Below are 18,963 nucleotides of genomic sequence, written 5' to 3' on the forward strand. Positions count from 1 at the left end.
TCAGACAAAACAGTGTTTGGTTCGTTCGAGGGTTTCTGTATTTTTTTTTTTTTTTTTAATTTACCTTCTGTAATATTTTTCTTTAAAAAAATAAAAATTGTTAGAAGAAGATTCAAAAGGAAAACGCGTTAGGCACACTAGGGTGGGGGCAAGGGAGGAGAAACTCGCCGGGAGATCCCTAAACCGCAGCCTCAGACAAAACCTTCGCATCTTATCTCCATTGGTTGACTTCACCATCAGGTAAAATTCGAAAACCCCTTCTCTTATCTTTTATCTCCCGATTGTTAAATTCGATGATCCAATCGTCCTCCTCTGTTTTCACAGCTGATCATCATCTCTATCTCTGTTCAGATTCTCCATAATTGATCCGGACCATGCCGCCGAGATGTCCTTTTCTCCGCCATCTATTCTTCTTACTACTGCTACTCTCACCATGGATCATGTCTCCTTGCGGCGGCGCTGCCGACGATGTGACGTATCCGATCGTGCCATCTAGTCCCGGCCGCAGAACGATTTTGCAGATTCGTCAGTGAGTTTCTTCCATCTTCTACATGTAAAAAGACTTAGTATTCAATTTTGGTCACAGTTTTTTAGGGTATCATTAGCATTGAAACGTGATGAACTAGTGATTATGTTTTGGTGGTCATAATTGGTTTGATTTCTCTATGTGGTTATTGGTTGTGATGTTATCTGTCTTGTAATCAGTGAGCCCAATACGAACTTTGATGTTGATCCGTCTGGGAAAGTGTTTTTAAAGCAGCAATCACCAGCGCAAACAATATGGTCCTTTTCAACAGGATCACCTATGCATTCGTTATATCAGGCTCCTCTAAGTGCTAATAACAACACAGAAAATGCTACTGAGATAAGTCGTCCTCACATAATAGTAGAATATCTGAACAACTCAAAGGCGGCTACAACTGTTGATGGCTATCATAATTGGGTATGAAAAACACAAAAGACTTTGTAGTCGTTTAATTATGTTAATACATATGTCACACATTTTCTCGTCGAATTTGCAGACAGTTCAGGACTTTTTTAGGCAGAGGCCACTTGTGACGGATGATGGTGTGACTCTTGGGTCAGAAACAACTACTGCCTATTTGGTTGATGGTAGATCAGGGAGGCTGATTCATGTTTACAAATCAACCGGAGATACTAAAATTACTAATGCTATGGTGAAGCCCGCTAGCACTGAAGATTTTGTGAATGAACCTCTTCTTATCAGGCGAACAGATTCCAAACTAGAGCATTTTAGTAAAACCACTGGAAAGCTTGTGTGGAATTTGACGGTTTCTCACTTCAGAGCTTCTTTACTATGTGATCCAGTTTTCAATTCTGGCTATGAGCTCGGTCCTAAACTTCAAACTGGAATTTATATGCCATTGGTATGTGGGTCACAAATTGACGTTCGTGGCCCAGAAATTGTTATTAGGGTGCTCCATGATCAGCCAATGAAAGTGAAAATGCTACCTTCCCCTTCGCAAAATCACTTAGAGAGCGAAAACAGCATCATGCATTTTGAAAAAGCCAGAGAATCAAGGAAGTTACAAGAGCAACATGGGCACAAATATAGATATGTGTTTGGACAATGGTCACCAGTAAAGTTATTGGTCCCTTTAGTGCTTCTGGGTGTTGTTGTCTCTGTTTTCATTAAAAAGTTTTCGTCGAGTGGCAGTGATGTTAGTTCGAAATCTGGACCTTCCAAAAAGAAGAAGAACCGTAAATCAGGGAAGGATGCAAATAGGCAGTCAGTTCCTCGTGGCCAGGATCAATTCGAGCTCATTGAAGGAGGTCAAATGTTACTAGGCTTCAATAACTTTCCAAGTGGTGCAACTGATGGGCGAAAGATCGGTAAGTTGTTTTTGTCAAGTAAAGAAATTGCAAAGGGAAGTAACGGAACTGTGGTGTTCGAGGGTATTTACGAAGGTCGGCCTGTAGCAGTAAAACGCATTGTTCGATCTCATCATGAGGTTGCTTTCAAGGAGATTCAAAACCTCATTGCATCAGACCAACACCCAAACATCATTCGGTGGTATGGTGTGGAGTATGATCAAGATTTTGTATACCTTTCTCTAGAGCGTTGCACGTGCAGTTTAGATGATCTAATCAAATCCTATTTAGAGTTTTCTATGACAAAAATATTGGGAAACAACGATTCTACTGAAGGAGTGACTGCTTATAAGATCCAACTTGATTCTTTGGAGGGAGTTAACAAAGGAAACAACTTTTGGAAAGTGGGGGGCCACCCATCACCTCTCATGCTTAAACTAATGAGGTTAATTTGGACTTTGTACTTTTTTATATATGTCATAATATTCTTGGATTAAGAGATGTTTCAGTTGAACATCAAAGGTAGCTATGGTTCTGATAAGTCTGGCTATGTGATACAATAAACTGTAGATTAGTTTAAACCTTGTTTACTGATTTACTGTTTAAACTTATATTCTTCATATTGTTTGTCTTCTGATGCAGTGATATAGTTTGTGGGATCGTCCACTTACACGAATTGGGAATAGTTCATCGGGACTTGAAGCCACAAAATGTGTTAATTAGTAAAGATATGACTTTGAGTGCAAAACTTTCCGATATGGGCATTAGCAAGCGTATGTCCAGAGATATGTCATCATTGGGCCACCTTGCCACAGGTACGTTGTTTTATATTAACTTTGTTTGATCCCCAAAATATTGGATTTGTAACACTTTCAGAAATAAGTCTGATTGATCTTGCAAAACAAAATTAACACTAGAGAAAAACTACATAATGGCATAAGTTGGTCAGGAGAGCGCATGTTAGTGGCTGAACGCGGTGTATGACCGTTTGTTGAATATGTGATTATGCTTATGAAAAGAGTTTCAAACCATATTTTTGAAATATCTCCTTTAACATTTATAGGTTCTGGTAGTTCGGGATGGCAAGCACCAGAGCAGCTTCTACATGGTCGTCAAACTCGTGCAGTGGACATGTTTAGTTTAGGTTGTCTCATCTTTTACACGATAACCGGTTGTAAGCATCCATTTGGAGATGATCTTGAACGAGATGTCAATATTGTGAAGAACAAAGTCGACCTATTTCTAGTAGAACACGTTCCAGAAGCTTCAGACCTCATATCCCGTTTGTTGAACCCAAACCCTGATTTACGGTAATGTTACTCTCCTCTCTGATGATTAAAATTCACTCCACAAAGCCTAATCTCTTATACTCTTTGCTATTTGCAGTCCTAGCGCAACCGAAGTGCTACTCCATCCTATGTTTTGGAACTCAGAGATGAGACTATCTTTCCTTCGGGATGCTAGTGACCGAGTTGAGCTTGAAAATAGAGAAGCTGATTCTGAAATCTTGAAAGCAATGGAGAGTACAGCTCCAGTGGCTATAGGAGGGAAATGGGATGAAAAGCTAGAACCTGTTTTCATCACAAACATTGGGCGCTACAGGCGTTACAAATACGATAGCATTCGTGACTTGTTACGAGTCATCAGAAACAAACTGAATCATTATCGAGAACTTCCTCCAGAAATTCAGGTTCATCTTATAATTGAATCCCTCCAACACCGTTACGCACACGAGCTTAAACTGATTATTTTGAAACTTTTGATGTCGTAGGAACTTGTCGGAACAGTTCCAGAAGGATTTGACGAGTACTTTGCTGTACGGTTTCCAAAACTGTTGATTGAAGTCTATAGAGTCATCTCTCTGCACTGCAGGGAAGAAGAAGTATTCAAAAAGTACTTCAAATGCAACATCATCTAAAAGACCGTTTCGCATCCAGCACTTTATATGTTAGTTATTGTATGTTTGTCATTGTTATATTACATAAATTAACTGCTATCTAAATGTTTAACGTATAACTTAAGACTGCAACATATAGTACTTATATAGTTATATATGTATATATCTCTTCATGTAAAAACTATGTTTCAAGTGACGTATTCTGCAACGAAATAAGATATGTATTTAGAAATGTGTATCTTTTTCTTAGAATCTAGTTTGAGAGTATTTTTTTTTTTTTTTTTTCATCTGGATATTTTATTTATTGTAAAAACATACAACATTGGAAATAAACTTCCCAAGAACAAAGCCAACGGAAAACATAATTTCCTTGGAAACAAAGCTTTTAAACGAGTTAAACAAACTCGAGTGAAATAGGGCAACGCAAAAACTAATTGAACGAAGAGATCGAACAGAAATTCAACAGAAAATATAAGTAAGGGTAAAATTAAATCTCTCACTTAATCCCTATCCCAGGAACATTTACACTTAACACGCGACCCGGTAGAGCCATGAGTGCAATCTAATAAACCCTAAACTTCTGAAAGATCTTCACTCAACAAGATCCCAAATCATGAAACCCCTTCTGGAAACCAAAGGCCAATAAATCTCCCAACCAGGAAATTAACACAACGAAGATCTTTGCCTTTTAAACAAACCCAAACCAAGGAACGAAAATTTTAAAGATACACATATCTCTTGAAATTATTACCTTCGATTTAAACCATAAACCAGAAACCAAAGCCGATCGAACTCGCCTGATGAGATGGCGACGAGAACATCGGAGATAAAGCCAGCCAACTTCGCTGAATAAGCCGAACGATGCCGGAGAAACGCCGAACAAGCTCGCTTTAAAAGCCGAGCAGGCCAGAAACTTAGCCGAACAAAACTCACTGTGAAAGCTGGGTTCGCCGGAGACAAAAGCCATCTGATCTCGCTGATGAAGCCAAGATCAACGGAGACAATTAGAAAGATATATCAAAAGCTTCGTCGGAAAAGCAAGCCAAAATTCTTTCTCTGAAAGATTTGTGATGGAGAAGAGAAAGACTTTCTGATTTGCAGGGAAGACAAAAGCAAATGAAAAGAAACTCACATACTAGATCCAATCGGAGACCATCTCTCTGAAAGATATTTGAGAGAGAAGAGAGAGGTTCCCCGAGTTTGAGAGTATTTACAAAATGGTTAAAGATATTAGATATTAAGAACTTGAGTTTGGTAAAAAAAAATTAAAACAATGCATTGAATATTACTAAAGGAAATTATAGTTGGAGTCTTCTTATTACGATTTTAGTTATAGTTGGCCATTATTCTTCCAATCTAAATTACGGTAACGAATCATCTAACGCCATAAGAAAATGTATTGAACAAGAATGATTAAAAACATTTTGTTGTTAAATTGAACGTAAAAAATGTTTGCGGAAAACATCCATATATCGTTTCTGGTGCATGTCAAATTTGTTTGCTCTCTAGAGAGGTTAAATGTCAATTTGGTATCCATTTTGATCCCGTAGACATTGAAAATCGCCATCAAGTCATGTTTGGCGTATAGGTGTATAACATTTCTCCTATATGCTATAGACTCTACATTTTTTGTATAACATGTTAATGCTAGGCTATTTTACCTATCTCATGGCTTAGTTTCTGAGTCAAACGACACGAACCATTCATAGCATTAAGAACCTGAACTGAAACAACCCAAAACATCGAAGGAGGGGCATTCAGATCAATATCAAAACCAGTGGACCAAATTGTAAATATTTTTAATTTCATTCTGTACTTGTTAAATGTAACCTACTCTTTTTGACTCACAGGAAAGGGAACTCTAGCGGCTGCGCTTTAAAAATAAATGAGCTCAAAGAGAATCTGAATTGAAACAATTTTTTATATAGAGGGTTTTCAAGTCATCAATAGAGGGTTATTCAGATCAATTTTGAAAACCAAGGGGACAAATTGAAATTATTTCATGGAATTTTCAAATGGATGAGCTAGGACAAGATCCACAAGCTCCTTGTCGTCTATTTCAAGATGTATTCTTTGAAATTGAGACCCCAACACTATCTGGAATTTTGCATTTTCGCCCCGAAAACTTGAACAAAGTAGTAGAAAAGGAAATGGGAAAATAACCTTTTTTGATCTCTACAATTTTCAAAATGTCTTTTCCGACCTCTATAATTTGTAACTATAAAAATTGTCTAAATTGGATTATTAATCGAGTAATCGACTGACCATTGACCAACGTTAAAAACTTAAAACCAAGTAACTGAGAGGGCATGGTGGATATCGTATTTGACAAAACCATGACGCCTCTATAATAATGACCCCCTTATAGCGGCGTCATTATGGGAACCAAACGATTAACCAAAGTAAACTAACATCGACTAAGTCAAAAATAGAGTGGTGATATCATATGGAATTGTGTTTCATATTTTGTAGAGTTGGTAGATTAACTTATTCAAATAAGATAAAGCCTTTTATTTTTAGCTAAATATGTTTTTGAATTATATTACTTGTTTTTTTATTATAAGTAAGTTGAGTTACGATTTTCTTTAAAAAAACAAAAATTAGTTTTTGATTAGAAAAATGTCTTAACTTTATTTGAATATGAGAGAAAAATTGTTGTTATTAATTTTATTCATAAACATATCATTAAAATTCTATGTTACAAAAATATTTTTGTAACATTAACTATGTTTAAGTTAGTTTTTTAATTTATTATTTAATTTAATAAATATTATTGTTGATATTAACATAATTAGTTTAATTAATATATACTGCAATTTTTTAAGCACAAGAGTTATGATAACTCATATTTCTACAACTAATTTACTACATCAATCTGCAGTTTATACCACATAATTTTTACTAAAAATCACATCAAATTATAACATCGAATGCAATTCAACCTTAATAACATAAAAAAAAATTTGTTGATGTGTTTATTTACACTAATATGATTTATTCAATAGTTGGTACAAGAAAATATAATGTTCGTAAGTGAACAAAAACTGGATATCGAATGGTACCTTAGCTCCAAAAGAATTTTGAGATTCCTAATACATGTAACAGAAGTTGAACACTTGAAGAAGATTAGAAGAAACTCACTTCAAAGCCAATGGATATTAATACACTGCTACAAAGAAAGAAATATAGAATTTTTTTGACCTGATAGATGATTAGCCTTGTGAAATTTATGTACACATAGGCAAACAACATCTCAGCATTTATGTTCCTCAAATTACAACGATGCCAAAGTTGATCGCGGAAATTATGTCTGTATTGAGATTTGTACAATATCGTTTAGTGTTTATTAGGGAGAGTAATAATAGTAAATGTAAGAAGTTTAGAATTTCTTCTAAAGTGAGGATCGAGTGGACATGAACTCGTATTCACGGTATTCTTCCAAAAAATAATCGTTGTTGTAAATATAACTCAATATGCAGTTTATACAACATAATTTTTACTACAAATCATATCAAATTATAACATCACATGCAATTCAACCAAAATAACATTAGAATTTTCCGTTGATGTGATTATTACCGCTAATATGATTTATTCAATAGTTGGTACAAGAACATATAATGTTCGTAAGAGAGAAAAAAATGGACATAGAATGGTACCTTAGCTCCAAAAGAATTTTGAGATTCCTAATACATGTAACAAAAGTTGAACAATGGAAGATTTCAAAGCCAATTGTTAATAATAAACTCCTATAAAGAAAGAGATTAAGAAATTTATTTTACCTGATAGAAGATTAACCTTGTGAAATTTATGTACATATACGCCAACAACATATCAACAATTGTATTCCTCAAATTACAAAGAAGCCAAAGTTGACTACAACAATTATGTCTGCATTGAGATTGCTACAATTATATATGAATCATGGCCTCTTATTTTAGAGGCTTCAAGGGAAAACTCAAAAATAACTTGAGAAACAAAAAGAACTGCGGAAGCAAAAATGGCTGCAGAAGAGAAACGTGCTGAGAAAGAGAAAAGGGTTGCAGAAGAGAAACATGTTGAGGAAGAGGAAAGGGCTGCAGAAGAGAAACATGCTGAGGAAAGCAGAAGAGCAGAGGAACCCATCCTTGTTCTGACAGAACAACAACTCGCATATAACAGGGATTTGATGAAGAATAAGATTGACCGCTGTAAAGCTGCATGGGTGGAAAAGAAGGTCGAAAGAAAAGCAGCGAACGAGGCTAGGGACATTCAGAGAGAAGCTGCTCAATATTGGCAACTTAGAAACACGTTTAAAAATGTTCAGAATTTCGAGGATTTGGACGAGCAGTGTGACAAGCAGTTTCAAGGAAGAGTTTGATTTCTCTTTTACTTTGACGAGGAGGAAGCGTAATTCTCAATTCTATATGATTTCTTTCTATTTAGTACAAGGATGTTGGGATATTAGAGCTACACCCAACTTATGTGACATATACACAAACTATTTATGATAAACACGATTTATTACTGTTTTGTTTCTTAAACTCACAAAGAATAAGATCATCTAAACCAGTGAATTGGGATCGTTAATGCTTGTTAAACTTTGATCGAAATATAAAATTTCGCTTTAGAGATACTGAAAACCAAAAACCGGGATTGACACCTAAACCTTACCTGGAGTGAACTCTGGTCTTTGGACTTGACTTTGCAATTGAATTTGAACCCTAAAAAGTGGCGACTCTGCTCTCTGCAAAGATGGTTCTACTTGTGGATTGATTTCGAGTCTTTGCCATGGCGGGTATCATTAGGCGCAAAGGAAACGCTTTATGCGGCAATTGCTCGAACACTTAATGTGCGGGTTTCTTCGGTAACTGGACGCTTGCAAAGAGAGTCATGGAGAAGTGTTCTAGCATTCGTCAAGTTATTCATGAAGATATAAATTCAGGTACTTTTGTGTTTTCGTGATACTTCTAAGCTGGTTTGGACGTAATTACATGTTCTAATTTAAAGGTTGTTCCTTTTGATTGATTTCAATAGTTGATACATCTAAGTAAGAGAGCTATGAGCAAGTGATGCTGGAATTAGAAATTTCATGATCCATGGATCCTCTACGAATGTGTTGAGACTCCTTAGACGCCAAGGTTCGTGTACGTACCATCGTCCAAATAGAGAGCCATCGTTTCGACAAAAACATGGTGGCCATTGTGTCTTTTGTCGGGACAATAGTCAATATCACTACGAGCAAATCTTCCGGCAACTCACTAATCCTATCTTCACAAACTACTGTCTCTTCAATTTTGGCTTCTGGCATCTTCACGTACGATGCAAAACCCTAAGACTAAGACCATCTCCAATCCCCACATTTATATTTTCTTTTATTTTAGAGGAAATTTTGTCTCAATGTATGCCTCTAAAATAGAGTTATTTCTAAAATAGAGGAAAGAGACATTGGATTACTCTATATAGAGGTGTACATTGTTTCTCTCCTCTATTTTAGAGTAAACTCTATTTTAGAGGCATACATTGAGGCAAAATCTTCTTTAAAATAGAGTAAAAGATAAATATGGGCATTGGAGATGCTCTAAACCAGCAAAATAAAATAAAAGCAAAACATGAATAAATATTTTAACTTTGACCGTCTGAGAGAGGAACTAGAGATTTTTAAGCCAGACAATTTATTCACAACTAATATGGGCTTGAATCTGCTCTTCTAAAAAAACAAAATGTTTTGTGTTTTGGTCTTTTTTGCATCTTTTGGTTTTTGGGATATACTTTGTTATCTATATTGTAGTATTTTTGAAGTACATTTTGTATCGGGTGGGCTAAAAGTTAATCCGAGATTTTGGTACCCGACCCGATACAAAATTTACTTTAAAATCTTACACCAGATATTCTATATTTTTCTTTGGATCGGGTCAAAACATATCTGAAATTATGAACCGGATATTCCATATTTAAAGATATAGATATTTAGAAAATTTGGTTAAGATTTAAAATTACGATTATCCTATCATCGTTGTTTGAACTTCATTTTAACTATTTTGAATCATCATATAATACATAAAGTTAAAAAAAAAATTCTATTATTTTTTCTACATATATTGTGATTCAAAATTTTTTAAACGGATATATATTATGAAAAAGGTGTGTATTCAACGTCCCGTATTGGTTAAAATATTTAGCAATGACTCACAATCTTATTATAAATAAGATCAAAATGAATTCAAAATAACACATGACGGTTATATTGCAAGACCTGCTGCTTCAATACGGGTTGAATCAAAAAATTGAAAACATCATGAACTTGCTGCTTTAATACGGGTTAAATCTATATTTTATTATTTTTTAGTACTACTAATACTAGGTTATGAACCCCCGCGGTGTCGCGGGGGGACTCATTTTCAACAAATATGTTTGATTGTGTTTATGTATTAAATTATTATGATAATATATTCAAATATATGAATTATTATATAAAATTAATTATGTTTTAAAGTTATATCATAAATATTTTCCAAAGATGTTAAAACAATTTATGAATAAAAATATATAAAAAAGAATTATGATTAAAAACACATTTGAAATATTTATATTTTTTATGAATGTAAATTATTTATAAGTGACAAAATACATAACGAAGAGCTATAATATAGAGATGAAAAATTCTAGCATGTCAAAACTCAAAAATTCGGATGGAGTCAGTACTCAGAATGACTTGTAGATGACTAAGAACTTCGCCAGAGAATTGGTGTTTCTTTATTGCCCACTGTTCTTTAAATATAAAGTTAATATTTATTCTATTATATATATTAGAGAAAATATAAAATTTGATGACGTAAATTACATCTATAACAAAAAAATAAATACTTACAAGATCTCATAAATTTGTATTTATATTGATAAATTAACTGACTAAAAAACTTCTTGAATAACATTTGACGAATTGGAAGCATTGTTTTTTTTTCTAATAATGTAAAAGATTTATGGATTACCAAACCATTTGAAACAGTTCATTTGACGCTTACCAAATTTAAAACACCCAATCACAAGCTTCATATGAGCATGCCTTCTCATATTCGGACTTTGTAATAGTGTTAACGCAACATCAATATTTCTTTGTATATAACTCATATATATTGCCTTAAAATAGAAAACATCATTGTTAGAAAAAAATAGAAAAAATAGAAAAAAATTATAACCCATATATATCCTTAAAATAGAAAAAAATTCACTATATAATCCGTCCAATTGTTGGTACTTCATTAGAATGTTATATGTAAAGTTGATTAAAACTTCTCCATTTTTATAATCATTCCGAAAAAACTTAAGTTAGATCAAGAATGTGAAGAATTTCTTTAATATTAAAATGATGTATGTTTAGAAATAGTTTAGAGAATAAAGAATTTGGAGCCATTTTACAGATTATTTTTTTTAGATTCATCATAAAATAAATAATCTATGTTAAAGATAAAAAAATTTGGGAACTACTTAGGAAGAAGGAAAAATATATAGAGTTCAAAAGTAATGAAAATTTAAATAGACAACTATTCATACAAAAAGTTCTGATGAAAAAATACAATGAAATATAGTGAAGAGACGTATTTAAATGAATATATGCAACTATAAAGACACAACCGTAAACTAAAAAAATACGACTATAATTAAACAAATAGAACTATCCCAAAAAATAACTATAAATATTTTAACAGAAATTTGTGATAAAAAAACACAGACGAAAAAATTAACAGTTGCGATAATTGCGATAAAAAGGCACAAAAAAAAATAACCGTCAATAAAAAATATAACCGTCAATATTTTAACAAATAATTGCGATAAAAAGACACAGCCGAGAAAAATAACCGTCAATATTTTAACGGAAAGTTGGGATAAAAAAGATACAACCGAAAAAATAACCGTCAACGAAAAAAGTAACTATCAATATTTTAACGAAAAATTGCGATAAAAGACCAAAACATAAAAGGTAACCATTAATTTTTTAACGGAAAGTTGCGATAAAAAGACATAACCGGAAAAATAACCGTCAACGAAAAAAGTAACCTTCAATATTTTCACGAAGAGTTGCGATATAAAGACACAATCGAGAAAAAATAACCGCCAATATTTTATCGAAAAGTTGCGATAAAAAAAAACACCACCAAAAAATAACCATCAACAAAAAAAAATAACCATCAATATTTTAACGAAGTGTTGCGATAAAAAACACAACCGCAAAAATACGGTCAATATTTTAACGGAAAGTGAAGATAAAAAGACACAACCGAAAGTATTCGTCAACGAAAAAAGTAACCGTCAATATTTTAACAAAGAGTTTCGATAAAAAGATACAACTAAGAAAAAATAATCGTCAATATTTTAACAAAGGGTTGCAATAAAAAGACACAACCGAGAAAAAATAAACGTTAATATTTTAACGAAGAGTTGCGATAAAAGATACAACCGAGAAAAAATAGTTGTCAATATTTTAACAGAATGTTGCGATAAAAAGACATGGCCGAGAAAAAAATAACCGTGGATATTTTTACCGAAAGTTGCGATAAAATACACAAACAAAAAAAGTAACCATCAATATTTTAACGGAAAGTTACGATAAAAAGACACAACCTAAAAAATGTCCGTCAACGAAAAAAACAACCGTCAATATTTTAGCGAAGAGTTGCAATAAAAAAACACAACTGAGAAAAAATAACCGTTAATATTTTAACGGAAAGTTACGATAAAAAGACACAACTGAGAAAAAATAACCATCAATATTTTAACGGAAAATTGCGATAAAAGACAGAAACGAAAAAAGTAACCGCCAATAATTATCGGAAAGTTGCGATAAAAAGGATATAACTGAAAAATAACCGTTAACAAAAAAAGTAACTGTCAATCTTTTTAACGAAGAGTTGCGATAAAAAACACAACCGAAAAAATAACCGCTAATATTTTAAAGAAAAGTTATGATAAAAATACGCAACTGTTGAAATGTGCAAATGACATTTATTGAGATTGCTATTATATTTGGTTTCCAATGATATCACGTAAATGTTAAATGAATGATATAATTAAGGAGGTTATACTACTAAATATATCCATATGTAAACTATGAAATAAAGCCAATTTTATATGTAGTTTATTGGTTTACGTAAGAAGAAATTCAACTAAACAACATGACCGTACAAAAATAACTGTAAAAAAAAAAACCATAAATATTTAAACGAAATGTTGCAATAAAAAGACGCAACCGTTCAGATGTGCAAATGGTATTTATTGGAAACGACATAACCGTAAAAAATAACCGATTAAACCGAAAATTGCGATAAAAAGACGCAACCAAAATAACCGTAAAAAAATAACCGATTTAAATGAAAGGTTGCGATAGAAAGACGCAACCGTTCAGATGTGCAAATGGTATTTATTAGATTGCTATTATATATAGATTAGACATATCGAATGATTCTGGTTAAAATAAAATTGAATAAAACAAAAATTATTCTGTAGTATACCATTACTTAATAACAATTGTAAGTTATAAAATATAAATGTCTTATAAAATGATACAAATTGCAAAATTTAATATATAATATATAACTATTAAATTTAAAAAAATATTAATTTTAAGAACAAATCGTCGAGTCGTATACCGCGGGTTAAAATCTAGTTGAAATGTTAAGTTGTTTTCCTCATGTTATATATGTGTTCTACATTTTCTTTATGTTAATTAAGTCCCAAAGTCCAAGTTTTGTAATCTAATTAGAGAGTTAAGCTCCAATTGTTTGTTTGCGTTTGCATAGAATATTACGATATGGAAACGCAAATGGTTGTTTCAACTTCTTTTTGCTTACTTGTTGTTAGTTGATACTGAATTGTTTCAAGTTGTGACAATTTTTGTGTATCTGATGCTGAAAATCTCCATGCTTTTGGCATCTTCTCGATATGTGCCATTGACAAGAAGATTATGGCTTCCTCAACTACGTTCCTCTTCTTTGCTTTCTGTACCCAGCGATGATCATATCGTCCGTCTCATTCTAGACCAGAAATCAGCTTCTGGAGCTTTGGAAACTTTTCGATGGGCTTCAACTTTTCCTGGGTTTATCCATTCTCGTTCCACTTACCGTGCTCTGTTTTATAAACTTTGTGTTTTCCGTCGTTTTGATACTGTCTACCAACTGCTCGACGAAATGCCTGAGTCAACCGGTTTGCCTCCGGATGATGCTATCTTTGTAACTATCATTAGAGGGTTTGGGCGTGCTCGATTGACCAAACGTGTGATTAGTGTTGTTGATCTGGTTTCGAAATTTGGGATCAAACCATCTTTGAAAGTTTTCAATTCGATCTTGGATGTTTTGGTTAAGGAAGACATTGACATAGCTAGAGAGTTTTTCAGAAGGAAGATGATGGCTAGTGGGATTCAGGGTGATGAGTACACATATGGGATTTTGATGAAAGGGCTTTGTTTAACGAATAGGATTGGTGATGGGTTTAAGCTCCTTCAGATCATGAAGACATGCGGTGTGGCTCCAAACACTGTGGTTTATAACACCTTGCTTCATGCTCTTTGTAAGAATGGGAAAGTTGGGAGAGCTAGGAGTTTAATGAGTGAAATGAAGGAACCAAATGATGTAACTTTCAACATCTTGATATCTGCTTACTGCAACGAGCAGAAGTTGATTCAGTCGATGGTGTTGCTGGAGAAATGTTTTAGTTTGGGTCTTGTTCCGGATGTTGTGACGGTAACTAAGGTGATGGAAGTGCTCTGCAATGAAGGCCGTGTGTCGGAGGCACTCGAGGTTTTAGAGAGAGTGGAAAGCAAAGGAGGTAAAGTCGATGTTGTAGCTTGTAACACCTTGGTTAAAGGGTATTGTGCGGTAGGGAAAATGAGAGTTGCTCAACGGTTCTTCCAAGAGATGGAGAGAAAAGGTTACTTGCCCAATGTGGAAACATATAATTTGTTGATTGCTGGATTTTGCGATGTTGGAATGTTGGATTCAGCTCTGGACACTTTCAATGATATGAAAACAGATGCGATTAGATGGAACTTTGCTACATTTAACACGTTGATCAGAGGGCTTTCAGTAAGAGGGAGGACAGACGATGGTATAAAGATATTAGAACTGATGCAGGACAGCGAAACCGTTCATGGGGCCAGAATCGATCCGTACAACAGTGTTATTTATGGCTTTTATAAGGAAAACCGGTGGGAGGACGCTCTGGAGTTCCTGTTAAAGATGGAGAAACTTTTTCCAAGGGCAGTTGACAGGAGCTTCAAGTTGATTAGTTTATGCGAGAAAGGCGGTATGGATGATGTAAAGACGGCCTATGATCAGATGACTGGAGAAGGAGGAGTTCCTAGTGTTATAGTTTCCCATTGCTTGATTCATAGATACAGCCAAGAAGGATACATGGAAGAAACACTTGAGCTTATTAACGACATGGTCACCAGAGGCTATTTGCCTCGATCATCAACATTCAATGCTGTGATTATCGGGTTCTGTAAGGAAGATAAAGTCATGAATGGTATCAAGTTTGTGGAAGACATGGCTGAGAGAGGTTGCGTTCCTGATAGAGAGAGCTACAATCCGTTGCTCGAAGAGTTGTGCGTGAAGGGTGATATTCAGAAGGCTTGGTTGCTTTTGTCACTAATGGTGGAGAAGAGTATTGTCCCTGATTCTTCTATGTGGAGTTCACTGATGTTTTGTCTCAGCCAGAAAACCGCAATCCACTTGAACACCTCATTGCAGGACATAATCGAAAGTTAAAGCCAGAGGCAGTAACAACTTTTATATGATTGTTGAGCTCGAACTTGAGGCCTTGATAATGCATCTGCAACAAATACAAATATGGCTCCAATTTCAGAGAGATCAAGATGGATCTTTTGAAAGTCTGTTAAAAGCAAGGAGCTTCGGGAGAAAAGGAGGCAGATTTTAAACAAGACCATGAGAGAAGGGGCAAAATGGAGAATTGGACAACGTCAAAATGGGAAAATGTTTGAAGCACCCATCAATAAAAAAAGGACAAGAGGAGCAAAAAGTGGAGAGAGTCTTACGTTTCGTGCTATTCCTCTCTCTTTTCTCTCTCATTGTTCGAGAAAATTAAAGAAAAGGGAGCTCTTTCATTCAAAGATCCAAACTTTGACAATTCAAAATCCACACAGAACACGGATCAAGCTTTGAAATTCAGACAGAGATATGTCGTGTTCATCCTCATCTGGATCAGATGAAGACGATGAGGGTTTCGATGCTTACCGTAAAGGTGGATATCACGCCGTTAGAATCGGAGACCAGTTTGCCGGTGGCCGTTACATTGCTCAGAGAAAGCTTGGTTGGGGCCAATTCTCCACCGTTTGGCTTGCCTATGATACTCGCACCTCTGTACACATCTCTCTCCTTATATCTCGTGTTGCTCTTGCTTTACAAGCTCTTAAATGCAGAATTTAATTTGGTATATTTGTTCAAAGCATGTACCCATTAGTCTCTTTTATTCCGGCTCTGATCTGTTTTGGTACAAGATCTTGGCTTCTTGTGAATTAATCTTTTAGATTGGCAAAGTTCTGAATTTTGTGGTTCTGATTTGGCACTGCACTCTGTAGTTGACCAACCATTGCTGTTTGTTTAAAGAGCTGAGTAAGGGAAATGAATGTCTATTAAATGGTGCTGTTCCTTAAATGCCGTCTGGGTGTCTCATTAACTATAGGCTTAATTTAATGTTTTCTTCTCTTTTGAGCTCTATCTTTGGAGTCCTTTTACCTTGTCTGAAGCAGGGAAACACTTCTACGCTCTTAGATTCTTTCATTGTGAGAAAAGTAATTCTGATGTTTTGCTCTTAGAATGTAAGAAGTCCATGACTTTAGATTTAGGAATTCCTCTGAAGTATTTCGAAGTTTGAATTGAAATTAAATTCACATGTATCCTCCTTTTTGGCTTTATTCCCATTAGTTATGATAAACTATGTGTTTATGTTGTAGAATTATGTTGCTTTGAAGATTCAGAAGAGCGCTTTACAATTTGCTCAAGCTGCACTTCACGAAATCGAACTTCTTCAAGCTGCTGCTGATGGGGATCCTGGAAATACCAAATGTGTTGTTCGTCTTATTGATGACTTCAAGCACGCAGGTCCCAATGGGCAGCATTTATGCATGGTGCTTGAGTTTCTTGGCGATAGCTTGCTGCGTTTGATCAAATACAACCGTTATAAAGGGATGGAGTTGAGTAAAGTGCGGGAGATATGCAAATGTATACTGACTGGTCTAGATTATTTGCACCGTGAACTTGGTATGATTCACTCCGACTTAAAACCCGAAAACATTCTTCTTTGTTCCACCATTGACCCTGCCAAGGATCCCATCAGATCCGGACTAACACCAATACTAGAAAAGCCTGAGGGTAACCAAAACGGTACATCAACAATGAATCTGATTGAGAAGAAGTTGAAGAGGAGAGCGAAAAAGGCGGCTGCTAAAATATCAGGAAGAAGAGTTTCGATAGTAGGTTTAAGTGAAACACCGACAAAGAACAAGAGAAATTTGGATGGGATTGATATGAGATGCAAAGTTGTCGACTTTGGGAACGGGTGTTGGGCTGATAAGAAATTTGCAGAAGAAATACAAACAAGACAGTACAGAGCTCCTGAAGTAATACTTCAGTCAGGTTACTCTTACTCTGTTGATATGTGGTCTTTCGCGTGTACTGCTTTCGAGCTTGCTACAGGTGATATGCTTTTCGCTCCAAAAGAGGGTAATGGTTACGGAGAAGACGAGGTAAAGATGGTTTTTCAGAAATCCCAAATCAATTTTAACGAAAGAGTTCTTTTTTCTTTATTAGCTGTTTGACACATTCTTCTTCTCTGGTTTGGCTTCAGGACCACCTTGCTCTTATGATGGAACTCTTAGGAAAAATGCCTCGAAAGGTACCCAGAAACACTTGGTATATGTCTCTCTATTGCTTGGTTATACTATCTTTGATACTTCTGATTTAATTAGATTGCCATTGGAGGTGCGAGATCAAAGGATTACTTTGACAGACACGGCGACTTGAAGAGGATCCGGAGATTAAAATACTGGCCACTCGACCGTTTACTGATTGATAAATACAAGCTTCCAGAAGCAGAATCACGGGAATTTGCGGAATTTCTCTGCCCGATTATGGATTTTGCACCTGAGAAACGACCAACTGCTCAACAATGTCTGCAACATCCATGGTTGAATCTCAGGACACAGAACAATGAAGATCAAATAGAAGGTCAGATGAGTAACATGCAGATCAAAGGTTCATGTTCTTGATTTTTTTGCTTACAAATGATATAGAACTGCTCTCTCTCTCTTTTTTGGGTTCATTCTTTGGTTCGTTCCAATTTGAATATTTTTTGAAAGAAAATTTGTTTGTTCTTTTTTTTTTTGGTCTTTGGAGATATGATCAATGACTAACAATCATTTTCATATAAACATATAATATAGCACATTGCGAATGTATGATTTGAGTTCAGTGTTCTCTTCTGATTCCGCAATCCGGTTGTCTCTATATATAATGTGCAGTCTAGTGGAAGAGAGTGATATCAAACTAAGTTTTAATTCCGATAATTCTTATTACTTTGTCTTTTTTTTTTTCTTACAATAAATTACAAGAAGTTTCCCCATTTATAGTGTAAGAATACATACATGTAAAATGGAAAAATGACACATCAAAAACATTAAATTTCAGTAGAGATGAATAAGAAGTTGAGGCCAAGGCTTGATTACTCAGTTGTGATCGTTACTCTTCATATGGTTAAGCGAGAGAGATGGAAGTATTACCAAATCAAGAACACAGAATGGGAGTTCATTACCAAATCAAGAACACAGAATGGGAGTTCCTAAATGTGGTCGAAGCCAAATCTGTCTTTCAACAACACCAGCCTCCCTAGGAAAATAATAATATCAAACTCTTGATAATTTGTCTATTCTTAAGAACATAAACCAATACAAATGGTTGTTTTATTTTTCTAATGTTTGCGTAATATTATAATATAAGAAATTATATAAAGCAATTAAAAAAAAAATATGACCCCCTAAAAATAATTTATGGGTCCGCCAACTGAATCTACCAATAAATATTTTTAATAAAATATGTGTTATATGTTCCAAAATTGTCTCTCACCTCAATTGCAGGAGTTCCACACGGAAGATTCATTCTATGTTGTTTTGCCTAACATAGCATACAAAGAGTAAAATCATGAAATGAAGAGCAAGATGAAGGAAATCTGAAGAGTTCTCATCT

The 18,963-nt window shown here is 34.7% G+C and overlaps 3 protein-coding genes across 4 annotated transcripts; all 3 read left to right on the forward strand.

Moving 5' to 3' along the window:
* The first annotated feature begins 109 nt into the window (after positions 1–109).
* LOC9322184 (serine/threonine-protein kinase/endoribonuclease IRE1a) lies at positions 110–3,962 on the forward strand. Of its 2 annotated transcripts, none has more exons than XM_002884017.2 (8): positions 110–240; positions 325–529; positions 706–943; positions 1,023–2,278; positions 2,476–2,648; positions 2,897–3,143; positions 3,220–3,523; positions 3,605–3,891. In XM_002884017.2, the coding sequence occupies exons 2-8, from the start codon at positions 375–377 to the stop codon at positions 3,749–3,751; spliced, it is 2,520 nt and encodes an 839-aa protein (XP_002884063.1). In that variant the 5' UTR covers positions 110–240; positions 325–374; the 3' UTR covers positions 3,752–3,891. The 2 variants fall into 2 exon arrangements, with proteins under 2 accessions (XP_002884063.1, XP_020889256.1); XM_021033597.1 differs by having other exon boundaries at positions 123–240; positions 352–529; positions 3,605–3,962.
* A 9,531-nt stretch (positions 3,963–13,493) lies between these two features.
* Positions 13,494–15,616, forward strand: LOC110230024 (pentatricopeptide repeat-containing protein At2g17525, mitochondrial). The gene has a single exon (XM_021031621.1). The coding sequence runs from the start codon at positions 13,612–13,614 to the stop codon at positions 15,469–15,471; it is 1,860 nt and encodes a 619-aa protein (XP_020887280.1). The 5' UTR covers positions 13,494–13,611; the 3' UTR covers positions 15,472–15,616.
* A 133-nt stretch (positions 15,617–15,749) lies between these two features.
* Positions 15,750–18,180, forward strand: LOC9320132 (SRSF protein kinase 2). The gene is made up of 4 exons (XM_021031623.1): positions 15,750–16,083; positions 16,677–17,468; positions 17,570–17,617; positions 17,691–18,180. Exons 1-4 carry the CDS (start codon positions 15,901–15,903, stop codon positions 17,988–17,990), a joined length of 1,323 nt encoding a protein of 440 aa, XP_020887282.1. The 5' UTR covers positions 15,750–15,900; the 3' UTR covers positions 17,991–18,180.
* Positions 18,181–18,963: the final 783 nt, after the last annotated feature.

The sequence above is a fragment of the Arabidopsis lyrata genome (assembly GCF_000004255.2).
Source record: "Arabidopsis lyrata subsp. lyrata unplaced genomic scaffold ARALYscaffold_3, whole genome shotgun sequence".
NCBI classification, from domain to species: Eukaryota; Viridiplantae; Streptophyta; class Magnoliopsida; order Brassicales; family Brassicaceae; genus Arabidopsis; species Arabidopsis lyrata.